At 34.0% G+C, this 14,332-nt stretch overlaps 2 protein-coding genes across 2 annotated transcripts; one reads left to right on the top strand and one right to left on the bottom strand.

Moving 5' to 3' along the window:
* The first annotated feature begins 74 nt into the window (after positions 1-74).
* On the top strand, positions 75-8,725 carry LOC132565017 (RNA N6-adenosine-methyltransferase METTL16-like). Its single transcript, XM_060229621.1, has 8 exons — positions 75-152; positions 1,129-1,502; positions 1,974-2,117; positions 2,473-2,737; positions 3,089-3,158; positions 3,998-4,087; positions 5,209-5,340; positions 5,896-8,725. Exons 2-8 carry the CDS (start codon positions 1,181-1,183, stop codon positions 6,814-6,816), a joined length of 1,944 nt encoding a protein of 647 aa, XP_060085604.1. The 5' UTR covers positions 75-152; positions 1,129-1,180; the 3' UTR covers positions 6,817-8,725.
* LOC132565018 (protein ABHD11-like) lies at positions 8,008-14,279 on the bottom strand. The gene is made up of 6 exons (XM_060229623.1): positions 14,190-14,279; positions 11,739-11,892; positions 10,338-10,511; positions 9,953-10,141; positions 9,414-9,595; positions 8,008-9,065 (listed from the first exon to the last, which is right to left on the bottom strand). The coding sequence occupies exons 1-6, from the start codon at positions 14,270-14,272 to the stop codon at positions 8,912-8,914; spliced, it is 936 nt and encodes a 311-aa protein (XP_060085606.1). The 5' UTR covers positions 14,273-14,279; the 3' UTR covers positions 8,008-8,911.
* Positions 14,280-14,332: the final 53 nt, after the last annotated feature.

Genomic DNA, 14,332 nt, shown 5'->3' with positions numbered 1-14,332 from the left:
GCTCATTACCTCATCCGGAAGTCATATCGTAAACAAAATATCGCGAGATTTGGACGTTGTTTCAAAGTCTGCGCCAGAAGACGTTTTCCAAACGTTGTTTTGGTATCTCATTGGGTGATAAAACATAATTTAAGAAGACGTCGCATGTGTCCGTAGGTGAAGATATTTATCTGTACCATTTCAGACTGTTACATATCTCTGACAGAAATGACATTGATTAGTAATTTATTTCTACAATAATATTGACGATCAGGGTATCGTAATTGTTTAGAGAAACCGTTTTTTCGGACTCGGCCAATAAAGTGCCATTTTATGTTTTACTAACCTTTATATGTAGAATGATTTGAAATTAACTCCATTCAATAATAATATCAAAACTAATTTTGAACGTTTGAAAAAGTACAACTATGCATTCAAGGCACATGGAAGCAGTCCATGTGCTTGTGCTTATGCTGTTAAATCTCCAATGAAGAAGAGTTCCAATTGCTTGGTCAGAAATGAAGTCTTGATAATCTAGCCACGAGATGTTTATTGTCTGTTGCGTTTAAGATTGATAATCCCTGAACCTTTCCCTGGTCAGAAACAAATAATTTATCATGATCATATATACGTACATTTTAACCCTCCATTTTAGGAAAGAACTTTCCCTTAAGTTATCGGGGTTTTATTGGGTGCTTAAGGAGGAGAGTGCTTGTTGCTGTGGGCACCAGGTTTAATAGAGGTCTCATTATGTAATACTATGCTTTCACTATGGATCAAACAAGTTGGGGTATTCTTCTACAGATGAAGCTATACCGAAATACATCAAGTTCAGAAATATGCATGTATTGAGTGCTGTTCAGAAATATACCATGTTACATACTCTTTTGCAACATTACCAGGAATTACTTTTGAAAATTTAACTTTTCTTGTCTGCATTAGAACAGAAATATAAATTTGACAGTAATGAAGTTTTTCTGTAAAGTTAAATGGCAGTAGAGGTACCTGTTGCATTTAATTTCACGGTCTTGAATGTCCAGTGTACACCAAGATGAGATAAGTAAGTTATCAATACTCACGATAATTAGTCTTCTAGATGAAAGCTCATTTCCTTTGTAAATGTTTCTAATTAATCTCATTTATTAACAGGTTACTCAGTATTTGATGTTAGAGTTTGGAAGCTGTGAACAACACTTTTATTATGGCCTTAAATAAATTCATGCATCCAAGGAACCTATACAAAAGTAAGAAGCCAAACTTTCAAGAATTAGCACTTAAGTATCCAGACTTCAGGAAGTTTGTGTTTCCTGATGTTACTGGAAAGTTGTTTCTCGACTTCAAGCATCCAGATTCTCTGAGGCAGCTTTCAGTCACTTTGCTAGAAGAAGACTTTGGCTTGAAATTGGAACTTCCTTTAGACAGACTTGTCCCTACAGTGCCTCTGCGTCTGAATTATATACACTGGCTGGAGGATGTCCTTACTGCCTCAAAGGCTGACAAAGGTATCAAAGGCATCGATATAGGTAGGTTGAAATTGAGTTTTTTTCACATTGAAACCTCTGCAAGGTCATTAGCTGTCCTCTTTCTATTCATTCTGAAGGCTTTGATTTGACGTTTGGAAAATATGTTTTTGACCTTTTGGTTTAGATAGCTTTCTCTTACCATATTTGGAGCGAAAAGTTGATATTACTTTTGATGGTCAAGGGCTAAATGGAAGTACTGATTATTTTCAAAGAAGGAAAAACACTATACCTGATTTAATTTTTTTTTGTCATATTTATTCTGGGTGACCAGTATAACATAATTAATACTCAGTTGCCCTAAGGTAGCTCTTAATAACCCATTTGACAAAAATGAAAACTCTTAAGTAGAAAATGCTCAGGTTTGTATGTTCATAGTAAGTAACACTTCCTTTTCTTGGCAATGTTTATAAAATACTAAGTAACATCTGATATTGATAAGGGACTACTGGGATAATATGTTTTTTACTGTAGGTACAGGATCTAGCTGCATATATCCTCTACTATCCTGTAGAATACACAAGGATTGGACTTTCTTGGCTACTGAGGTGGATGATAAAAATTTTATGTATACACAAAGAAACATAGAGAACAATGGAATGAAGGAGAGAATTACAGGTAATACAGTAGTAATGTATAAACTTACTTAGTCTTACTTAGTACTAAACTAGTATTGATGTTTTACTTTTCATGTCTACAACTGCACTATAGTTGTCTTTTCTTCAACAGCATTCTTAGCTAAAACTCATTCTTAGCAAAAGCATATTTTGGTTAACACTAGATAATATCTTACAGATGTAATCTTTAAGTGCCTGCCATTTGAAAGCTGATTTGAAGTTTGACACTTATCATGGACGCTTTATTTCAGTTTCTTGCGGGAGGACTGACTTGCTAGGATTTTAAAATTCTTAACCCTCATTCATGAAGAATCTTTATTTGGAAGCAGATTTGATTTATATATATTTTTTTGCAGTGAAGAGAGCTAATGCTGTTGATGGGACAGTTTTATGTGATATACTCAAGGACAATCCCGACAAGTTTGACTTCTGTATGTGTAATCCACCTTTCTTTGCTGACCATGTGGAGGCCGAGGCTGTTGCTAAATCTCGTAGCTACAGCCGGGCTGATCCAAAGTCCGTATGTACAGCCAGCTTTACAGAGAGTATTGTGGAAGGGGGAGAGGTCAATTTTGTCAAGAAGATCATAAAAGATTCAATGGAACTTGGGACTAAAATAAGGTATGATGTTTCTAAATTTTGCATTAGGTTAATCAGTGACATTATCACAGATAGTGGAACAACAATATTTCTATTTCCATTTTAGATTTGGAAGGGAGGTAATTGGACAAAAATTGTCAGTAATATCTGATTTCATATAAAGGTTATTTTTCAGTTTAAATGTAACAAGAGAATAGAAGTTCTTATAACACAACCAGTAGAAGATTTGATAACTTTATCTCTTTGTTTCATTTTAGATTAATCATACACAATGAAAATAATCCTCTGTATCTTTGGTATTAATTTAAAAAAAAAACCACAATTTCTGATTTTAACATTTCAGAATTTTAAGTATTTCACATTCTGTTTCAGAATTTATTCTAGTATGATTGGAAAGAAGAGTTCCTTACCTCCACTGAAAGAAGAGCTACGGAGACTCAAGGTAGAGCATCACAGAACACATAGAATTTTCAGTGAATTTTCATTTCATATGAGATTTTTTAAACATATCTGAGAAATTCTTACTTTTGCAAGCCTCGGCAAGGAAAACTTAAAAATTTCTGATGAGTTTCATAAAATCTCATATAGTGCAACTTCTCCAAACTGATCCTTCTCAAAACTCATAAAGCTAAAGGAAATGTTGATGTACAGAATGATGTCTTCTTTATTGTTAGTCCACCATCTTCAAATGGTAAGCTGTTCAAATCACCCACAGTCTGTCTTCTGTCCATCCTTAAACAATTCTTGTTATCAGTTTTCTTGAGAAGTGGGATTCATCCAAAAATCAAAAGAGGTAATAAAAGACCATCTTACATTTTGACATCTACAGTTTGTTTGGGTATTTTTTGAGAAGTACCGAATGGATCATTTTCATATGTAATAATCTGGCAAATTAAACCTAGTGAGGAAATCAGAAATAATTATTGTGATAGCATACATCAATAATTATTGTGATAACATACATCAATAATTATTGTGATAACGTACATCAATAATTATTGTGATAGCGTACATCAATAATTATTGTGATAACGTACATCAATAATTATTGTGATAGCATACATCAATAATTATTGTGATAACATACATCAATAATTATTGTGATAGCATACATAAATAATTATTGTGATAACATACATAAATAATTATAAGTTTATTTCTGTACTAATCATATCAAAATAAATAAAAGGAGAATGATTTATATCACTTCATAATGTTTTTAAGAATCCATGTTATGTTGCTGTAAAGGAAAAGAAAAAAAAATGAAATATTTGATTTCAGATTCCCAAGTTCACTACAACTGAGTTCTGCCAGGGGAAAACGATGAGGTGGGGACTTGCTTGGACATTTGATCATAATGTCAATTTTCCGGTAAGATTGAACTTCAGATTTGATGCATTTTAATTATTGATTATATTTATGTAATGTGAGGCCTGTTGTGAGGAGATGGATCATTCAGTAGAGCAGTGGAGTTAAACAAGCTTAGGTTAAGATCCTAGGTGTGTGGTTCAATCCCTATCGAGGATGGTTTGTATTTCTCAAGTGAAGAACCTAGGTGTGTGCTTCATTGCCATCTGTTACAAGGCGATACCAGTTCAAAATGACTGTTCATGTAAATGCAGCGATAAGAAACAAACTGAATAATTACATCAATCACTTTATGTTAAAATAATTACAATATACAGTTGTCGAAAACTTCCTTATAATTGTGCACTTAAACATATTATTGAAAATCTATTATTTATACATTTGCCCTATAGTAATCGGGTCATCCATCCGTCCTTTCATTGTTTTGGCATTACGTCTCAAATTTTGTTTGGTCAGTTGCATTCAAATTACACAATGAATGTTTGAAGAAGATACTTGAGTGATTTTCTGGTCCTGAGGTCAAATGTCAAGGTCAGTGTTACTATGAAGAGGAGATCTGTTTCTGCATAGTATCTCCAGTTCTGTTTGGATGATTACACTCAGACTTCCTCCATTTCATCAGGAAGTGCTAGCTTTGAATTGCTTTTCATGTTCAGAGGTCAAAGGTCAAGGTAATCATTACTACATATAGGAATGGGAATATACAGCAAAAATATCAAATCAAAGCTAAAAGGTAATGGTAAATATGTACTTATGACTGAAATCACACGAGGAGTCAACTTAATGCAAGTCAATGTCATCAAGTCTAAGTTTGAAATATTTCGCAGAAAAATGTGTAAGGTCAAAGGTTGAGGTCAAATTGGAAATTTTTACTGGTAAAATGTTATGATATAATGAAGTATCATTAGTTGCAATCGAAATGAGAAGTCACTTGACTACAGGTCAAGGCCATTCTTTAATGCAGTAAGTGAAAAATCAGTATAATGTAACTTGTGTTTTGAGTCGGACACAATGAGAAGCCCTATTTCTGTCAATACTCTAGATTACAGTGTATTTACAATGTGTTTTGGTAGATTTTGTTTGTATTGTTATATATTGATATCAAATATTTCTTTGTATAACAGAAGTCCTTGTTCCAAGAGTCTAAGAAAGAACGCCCTCCATTGGTGTATCAAGTGCCACGCTGTCCAAATGACCTTGACTACGATGTTACAAACATCTGTGCTAGGCTCCAGACACTACTAGCTGGACTCAAGGTTAGTAATGAAGAATGGGTCATAGGTTGTAACAAGAGCTTGAAGTGAAAGTTAGAGACGGGAAAAGACTGTAGCCAGTGCTGGGAGTAATAGTAGGTTCAGAGGCCCTATATCTGTACGTAGACAATCTGTGAAAGCACCCAAACCAAACAAGCATGATATTTGCTATTTTATGTTTTTTTAACTACATCAATAAAATTAAGCATTATCTGTGTATCAGTCATTTGCAAATTTTCACTGATGATCATGATAAATTGCCCTCCTTTGTGCAATATATTAACGAACTTTGGTCAGTGTAATGGTTACCACTTCATAGAATTGCCTTTCATATCAAACATCAACAAAAGTGGTCACCATATCGTAAGAAAGGGTGAAGCTTATACTCAGGTGTGACTTATATGTGGATCAAACAGAAGAAAATCAGTAAAAATTGGCGGATAATATACCAGTGCGGCTTATAACCCGAAATATTTGGTACTGAATGGGTACTTAGTTTATACAGCCCAACATCATTAGTGTAAGACATTGATACAACACTGATTTATCTCATTACAGATCCAGTATGATGTCACATTGAATCAAAAGTCTTTAGTAAGGATGACATTGGTCGCTAAAGAAAATACCTGGTCCAATCAGAGACGAAAACGGCGACAACAAAAACAGCAAAAGGTTACGGCGCAGATGGAACACTCCACAGGTGCAGAAAATATTGATAAAATAGCAAAATGTGAACCTTTTGATGACTTACAGACATTTCAAGTTAACTCTCCATGTGAAGAATATCATAACTGTGATGCCAAAGAGAAACAAGGGACAATCTCATGTGATGTCACAAAAAACATGCAACAAAATTTGGTATTTAAAAACATTTGTGAAGTTGCCAAGGAAAATGGAGAGAAACAATTTTCCAGTGGGGAAACGACAAATCCAAAACTTAATGCTGAGAACTTAAGTAAAGAATTGGAGGATAACAAAGAAAGTGTGGTTAATCTGGCACAACCACAATGTACTACCAATGTAATAAAAGACGAGGGTGTGAACTGTACTCCTGACCAATCAAAGACCAAAGACAATAAGAAAAGAAAATTATCAGATTCAGATATAAAGTCTGAAATCATAGATAAGACTTTGGAATCACCAGCGAAACGAAAAATAATAACATCAGAATCAGGTGTTATAGTCCATCCTGAAATAAATGTGAAATGTGAGCAGGTTACGTCATCTACTACAGATGCTGGATCCACATCTCTAGGTAAAAAGTCAACAGAAGAAATGGCCAATGGTTACAGTGAACTTTTCGGAGATTCAGTAGAAGAGAAAATATTTCTGAAATGTTTGTTGAAGATAAAGTTATCTACACCACATGTAGTAATAGAAATGACGTGGATAGAAGGAGAAAACAAGGAATCTATGCACCAAGTCTTACAATATATCAAAAACAAAATGTCAGTTACTCCTGTAACAGAGTGTCAGTAACAGACAGTTATAGAACACTTGGAATGTGCTGCATATATCAAAAACAAAATGTCAGTTACTCCTGTAACAGAGTGTCAGTAACAGACAGTTATAGAACACATGGAATGTGCTACAATATATCAAAAACAAAATGTCAGTTACTCCTGTAACAGAGTGTCAGTAATAAACAGTTAGTTATAGAACCCTTGGAATGTGCTGTGTAACCATTGTCTCCAGGATACTGGCCCTGGCTGTTCAAAGAATGGTTAGAGATAAATAGAATATATACCCTTGGAATATGTTGTGTAACCATTGTCTCCATAATACTGGCCCTGGCTGTTCATATAATGGTTACAGATAAATAGAATATATACCCTTGGAATATGTTGTGTAACTGTCACCTCCAGAATCCTGGCCCTGGTTGTTCAGAGAATGGTTAGATTACCAGTGTCTAGTGGAAATTTTCTAATATGAATTAAAGTAAATTGTTTATCATGGCTGTATTTTTGTTGTGAAAGGCCAGATTGAAATATTTTGAGTGTTAATTTTGCCTTTAACACTCTTGGTTTTATTTCCAGCAATAATTTTAATTTTTCACTGACAGCTGGTTAACTAACCATTAAACCACCTGTACCTGAGGTCTGTGAGCTTTTTTAGGACAGTATCAGCAAACTTAATGCTCTGTAGTGTAGGATGACAATTGTTTGATGATGATGTATGGTAACGAAGGGATGGGGGGGATGAAAACTAACCAGTGACAATGATACAGGAATAAAAAAAGATTCTTAGAAGGAACATTTTCATTTCAAATGCTACACCTTTAAGTTAAGTGAGAAATACTGTTCTGTAGTTTACATATTTCATTTTCATATACATTAAAGTTAAGTATCCCACATAACTTTTGTAAGATTTGTAAATCCATACTATTTTTGTGACCTATTCATTTGTTTTATTCTAATAACCAAATTACCATTTAAATTGCAGTATTCTGGAGACATTTCATCTTCAGTAAATATGGAGTGATGTAGTTGATCATTTTAGAGTAATCATTGATCAAAACAGAAATGAATTGCTATAAATACCTTGTATAAAACAGAAATGAATTGCTATAAATACCTGGTATAAAACAGAAATGAATTGCTATAAATACCTGGTATAAAACAAAGACTTTATTCTTCAAAAACAACAAGTGACTATGAAAATTTGGTAACTTTCCAGCAACTACCTGGTAAATTAAAAGTTTGAAACATAAAATTCTGATCATTACAGTATTGCACTAGCGAAGTATATTTCATAGGAGGTATTTATCTTACAGAACTTTAATCATAACTGTAAATTTCAGTGCATTGTAAAATTGTACCCAAAGCACATAAACAATATAAGAATGTTCTGAAGAAAAAAAATGATATGATTAGATTTTCAAATGTTGATGCAAGTTATGTGATATGTTTACATTGTACCATATAAAATGCATTCGTTAATGTATCTATATTGAGATTCGGACAAACTTTACTCCTACTGGTCAACGGTTGATATTTTTACGATTCTACCAAAGGATTTCCTTGTGATCTGCACCACCATAAATACAGTGTAGAGATCTACAGTTATTGTGTACTCGGGTATTTTTTTTGTGTTGATCAAAACATTTTGATTTTGATAGCTTGTGATCAGACATTTTTGAGCCATGACCAGAGAACTTGGTCAAGCTTCTATAGAAATAATTATGAAATCTATTAAAAAATGGGACTTTTTTACAACAGTTTCCTTAAGAAGGGTAAACAGATACATAACTTTTTTCTGATTTTTTTTCGCCAGATAGAAATATTGAATAGGTGAATGTAAAGTCTTATTCAATCAAAGCTTTGAAAACATTATATACTTTTCTTTTTACTACTGTGCTATAAGGATTTTTCTTTATTTAGAAAATAATGCTGAAACAATAGTGCAATGAAACAAATATCTTTATATATATATATATATTAAAATAACTTCAAACAACATGTCTAATAAAGCATTAGCACTTAAATTTTTTGTTTCTTCATGATGCCTTATAAATTCCCTGGGTATATATAAAACAATGGTGTTTAAAAAAAAAATTAAAAACCAATGATATCATTCACATTGTCTTTCTGTCGTTTTCCAATAAAAAGGATTTCACTAGTTTTAGAAATGCCTGTGGATTTTCTGCGTGTACCCAATGTCCTGCATTTTCTATGTGGTTTACTTCTGCTTTTGGAAATAACTTTTGTATTTTTGCAATATCTGATGGCCTGAAAAGAGAGAAAAAAGGAAAAATATATTAAAATGAAAAGGAAACAAAACAGATAGGGCTTTCATCACTTGCTGTTAACAATAAATGTCCACTCTTTGCAGATCATGCATGGATACAATCTGATATTCAAACAAGAACAGTTACACTAAAGTTATGAGGAGCATCTGCAACAGTTTTCAACATTTTTGAATGCTGTGACTTTGGACTTTGTTTAAGGTTGTGACCTTGGAAGTGGTTCAAGGTCATTTATTTGATCGTTTACTCCAGCAATCCACAGATTAAATTTTTGAGTCTGGTATCATCTGTAGAAGAAGTTTGATCAGATACAACACAAGTATCAACTTACCCTATATAATCAGAGTTCTCTCCACCAACGAAAAGTGTAGGTCGAGTAAATTGTTTATTCAATTCTGGAAAATCTCCTAGTTCTGACATGTTGTTGATTATTGCATCCAAGTTCACTCTCCATCGAAATCTGCCGTTCTTATGTACCAAATTTGTAATAAGAAATTGTCTAATGCTCACATCCTGTAAAATGAAAAGTTAAGCATACAACTACAAACATTAGAACACCACAATATAATATCTCGTCTTCTTGTTCTAGTCCTGTCTACATGACATTGCTGTACAACAACACAAAAGTCATTACAAATTCTGATAGCCCTCCATGTCCACTTCAAGCTAAGGCAAAACATAATCGTGTATATGAGTTGATATTGCATAAAGACAGGAAAGTTGACTGAAACAGTCACTCTGGAACGTAAGGTGATAATGTAAGAAATACCTATTGAACAAAATGTATTACAGAGCCTTACCAATGGTTCCGTATGCTATTGGATATTCATCCATTTTTCTGCTGTTTATAAACATCAACATAAAACTTACCTGTTCTGACTCCTGTAGTATTCTGTCTGCATGCTGTTTAGCCTTTGATAGGGAGGTCAGGGTGGTGTCACTCAGAGAGGAGCTGATCTTCAGCATAGAATGGAGATAGGAGTTAGTGGTTGGAGTGACAGAGGCTGGGCGTGGTCTTGGTGACACGTCCACAACTACCAGGTTCTCTACACGCTGTGGCTGCAATGAACACCAATATTGGCACTGGAGTCAGAGATCTTTTCTGTCCATTTAGCTAAACAATATCTGAATAATGATTGTAAACGTTGATTGAGCTCCAACAACAATTTTCAAAAATATATACGGACATGTATTGTCTAATGGCTGACCAAGAAAGACCAATAACTAATTACCAGTCCAGATACTTATCTCTTACATGCATTAGTGCTAAGGTCATGAAGACTTTGCCCCCCATGCTGTGTCCAATCAAGTTCACTCGCTCTTCTCCAAGCCCGTCCATCAATCTAAGGACATCGTCTGACATGAGGAAATAGTTCATATGTTCACTGTGAGGACTTTCTCCATGGTTCCTGGCATCAACTGCTATAACCTGTACACATTAGATACAGTACCATAGTAGGTAATGGCAGAATATTTCAAAAGAATGTGTTAAAAACTCATGAGACAAGCAAACATTTGAATCCCATTACCACTGACTGTAGCACAAATTGTAGATTTTTTTGTTGAGTAGAAAACGTTGCCAACAGAGGGCACTCCTATAATTGTTGACCTCATTAAGGATTCAACTAGAAAATTCTACACTCGGTAACTAAGAAATGTCAAGGAATATCAAAATTTGTTGTCTTAGGGCCAACAGAGTAAAGAAAGCATGACCTGTTGTCTGGCAGGCTAGCTAAAGGCCTGACAGAGTGAGGAAAGCATGACCTGTTGTCTTGTAGGCTAGCTAAAGGCCTGACAGAGTAAGGAAAGAATGATCTGTTATTTTGTAGGCTAGCTATAGTTAAAGGGGTGGTAGAAAGGAAACGATACCCTATAATCAGGAAGATCAAGTTTGTTCCATACAGATGTTTGATACTCTTCTGTCCAGTAGAAACAAAGTGAAACAGCATAATCCTTGGTGGGTTTTTCGATTCTCAGAATTGATATGAAGATTTAAACACATTTGACTTTCATAACCTTGATTATGCATCAAGCTCATTAATTTGAACAAACTTGGTAGGCCTTCATCCCAGGGTACCACAGACTAATAGTTAGATAGGTAATTACTGTGTTTTTGCCATTGAAATTTTTTCCTGAGTCGACTATTCCAGTCTTGTCATGCGAAATTTCACATATACTAATAGCCCTGTGTCATCTTGCTTTTAGAAGAAGTTGGATGAAGATTGCAACATTTTTACCCTTCTGATAAGGAATCTGAGCCAATCATTAGGTAATTCATCTGAACAAATCTGAAAACTTCAACCTAGCATTTTAATGACCTAATATCCGAACTCTTGGTTATTAGGAAAATATTTTTTTTTAAAGTTGACTTTTTCAGGTTGGCAGAATAACCAAGACAGGGTTCCTTTTCAGGTGAGACAGAGTGCAATGATTTATAAACTGGATGCCTAAGGGGCTAAGATAATGTTTTGGGGAAATTGTTTTTTTTTTCAAATTTGTTTTGGGTTTTATGTTTCTGTGAAATCTAGGATAATAAAATACTGAGATAATCTTCAGTCATATAGTTAACTACTTAATTAACATCAAAATCAATGCCATCTCCACATCCCTAAACAATTATATACAATGGTCCAAGTATCAAATATCTTATGTTTACCTTCCGTCCTGTTTCACACAACACCTTGGACAAACTTCTCCAGTTGTTGCTGGATCCCATCAGACCATGCATCACCACCACGCTTGTTTTGTCTGACCCTTTCTCCTCACTTTTATAAATATGATGAGCCAGCTTCACTGCTGAGTTGGTGTTACTGAGAAGTCAAAACATTTTCAATATCTGAGGCCACATAACATTCCCTATTGATAATTGTAAGTCATTCCAGTATTCCTATTAACATCGTTTTAAATCTTTATTTTCTTTTAATGTTTTCAACACAAGAAGTCCTGTATTGCCCTCCTTGCTGAATATTTTAGCAATCACAGCAAAAATATTTTGAACTGTCCAAAAAATGTAAAATCTCATTCATGTTTTTCGCATATTTCCACAATATGACAACTGACAAGTGATCATGTCACTTATTAGATGTAGGCTTTCAAACAAGAGGCCAAATGGGCCTGCTTCACTCATCTGATATTGATATACTTTTCACAAATATATCCACTTCTCGCATCAAAATATATTGACACTCAAGGTTTAACATTACCTGGTTAACTGGAAAAAGTCATTTGATACCTTTGACCTTTAATATAGATCAAGGTCTATTTTTATCTCCACAAACTTTGCCTGGCTTCATTCAGGAACCTTCTATTTAAATTGATTCTAGACCTTTTGGTTAATCACAAGAAGTTTTAGAAAAGATTCAGCAAATCTGACTCCTATGACCGATTTGTAAGTCATTAAATCAAGGTTAATTTCTATTCACAATTTTAGTCAGGATTCCTCCAAGAAACTCAAATGCAAAATATCATTGTTAATAAGGCCTCTGAGTTAATCAGATCAATATGTTTCAAGGTCATTTCTTTTCACAAAATTAATCAGTCTTGATTCCAAGAACTTAACTGACAAATTTGTGATTCTAGGCCTTAAGGTAAATCAGATGAAGTTATGCGAGTATTTTAGCAAATTTGGTCTAAGTGATGTTTAATCAATATGCCCCAATCATTTATATTTACATATAAACAAATATCCAGTAGATAATTGTAACTTTGTTATTATTTTATTTTATCATTCCAATGTTTTCTTACTTTTGTATTTCATTGTAATTCTTGTGATATTTTATTGTAAATATTATAAAGACAGATACACCAGATCCGGGTGCATAATGTGAATGTTTGTAGGACAGAAGGAATGAGATACATGTGAGAAAGCGGAGTGGTGAAATTGGTGTTTGAGCATGTCTATATTGAAATGTGGAACCCTAGCACAAAATACAGTTTGTGGTAAGTCTAATAACATACCAAATGTCCCTACGTTGAGTTGAGGAATCTGTTGTGTTTTTAGTAGCATATTAATGTATATGCATATAAAGTGTGTACTGATGATTACAATTCATACCAGAGAATACAATACACATTTTGCTTAGTCTTAGCTATGTAATTACTGCAGTATATCTGTATTTATTATTATGCAAAATGCTAATATACACTACCATTGTCGATTAGTTGTAAAAATAATAGTGTTTAGTCATCAAATTTTGAATCGTTGAAATCCAAGATGGCCACCTGTTTGCCATTTCGTTTTTTTATCAATATAAAGACTGAACTTGGAAAAGTCGGGACCTTTGGGAACTTAAACAATACATTCAACAAACATCAAAACAATAATAATAACAATAGGCCTTGAACCTGTCACCCATAGGTGGAAAGCACCTAATAAAGATGGTCAGATGTCTTCATCACTAAATCACCACTGTCTCTTCTCAGTGTCAAAACCAATGTTGAAAAAAATAATATAGGAAAATGGGGTACCTACTTCTGATATTTTGAAAAGATCATCAGTCTTGTAATTTTCATCAAGAAATAACAGTATTAAACAAATCAAAACTTTGAAAATCTATGAATCATCCTGTCATCATTTTCAATATTGGTAAGCCACAACGAGGCACCCAGCTTAAAGCGTACCATCATTTTAAATAAAGACCTATAATTCGAACAAGAGATCCTGATACATCATCAGGCATGATAGCCAAATTGGAGTATAAAGGTATGCAAACAGATTAGGCTTGCTTGGTATAATCGGTGGGGTAACTGCAATATGTAGTATATCGTGATCATCTTGTGTAGGAGGCCAGGTGTACTAATATTAGTATATAAAACCAGAGACATATATAACAGTGTTATTAATACGTCTCTGATAAGACCATATTCATTTTAATGAATTCCCTATAAAAAATCTGAGAATGTTTCATGCAATCAGGACGCTCAATATTCATTTAATTAGACTGTAACCAATTCACATGGCACTTGAGAAGACTGCTAAGCACCAGGATTGCACTGCAGTGTAAGGTTACCTTTCAGTACATCTGTCAAATCTGATGTAATATAGACATGCATTTAGATGGCGAGTGTTACTAATTAAGATATCGTGAAAATAGAACACAAACATTACCTAGATGTATTTGTACTATTCGTTCTCGACACATTGTAGATGCATCTTAAACCAAATAACTTCGAAAGCAGGCTTTTGCTCATGTCGCTGTTTGCAGACGCTAAAGTTCCTAGCAGACAACTGTTATCACCGGAAGTTGAGTA

Source organism: Ylistrum balloti, unplaced genomic scaffold, assembly GCF_031769215.1.
Source record: "Ylistrum balloti isolate Yb309-2 unplaced genomic scaffold, AGI_CSIRO_Ybal_v1 Utg369688, whole genome shotgun sequence".
NCBI lineage: Eukaryota > Metazoa > Mollusca > Bivalvia > Pectinida > Pectinidae > Ylistrum > Ylistrum balloti.
This window is presented reverse-complemented; position numbering and strand designations above follow the sequence as displayed.

Bases quoted from the DNA above. Each gene is read 5' to 3' on its own strand.
- LOC132565017 (XM_060229621.1), top strand. From the start codon at position 1,181: ATGGCCTTAAATAAATTCATGCATCCAAGGAACCTATACAAAAGTAAG. The intron at 2,118-2,472 runs GTAATACAGTAG...ATTTTTTTGCAG, and splicing joins AATGAAGGAGAGAATTACAG to TGAAGAGAGCTAATGCTGTT. The intron at 2,738-3,088 runs GTATGATGTTTC...ATTCTGTTTCAG, and splicing joins GAACTTGGGACTAAAATAAG to AATTTATTCTAGTATGATTG.
- LOC132565018 (XM_060229623.1), bottom strand. From the start codon at position 14,272: ATGAGCAAAAGCCTGCTTTCGAAGTTATTTGGTTTAAGATGCATCTAC. The intron at 11,893-14,189 runs GTAATGTTTGTG...TTGACTTCTCAG, and splicing joins AATAGTACAAATACATCTAG to TAACACCAACTCAGCAGTGA. The intron at 10,142-10,337 runs GTAAGAGATAAG...TGTTCATTGCAG, and splicing joins TGACCTTAGCACTAATGCAT to CCACAGCGTGTAGAGAACCT.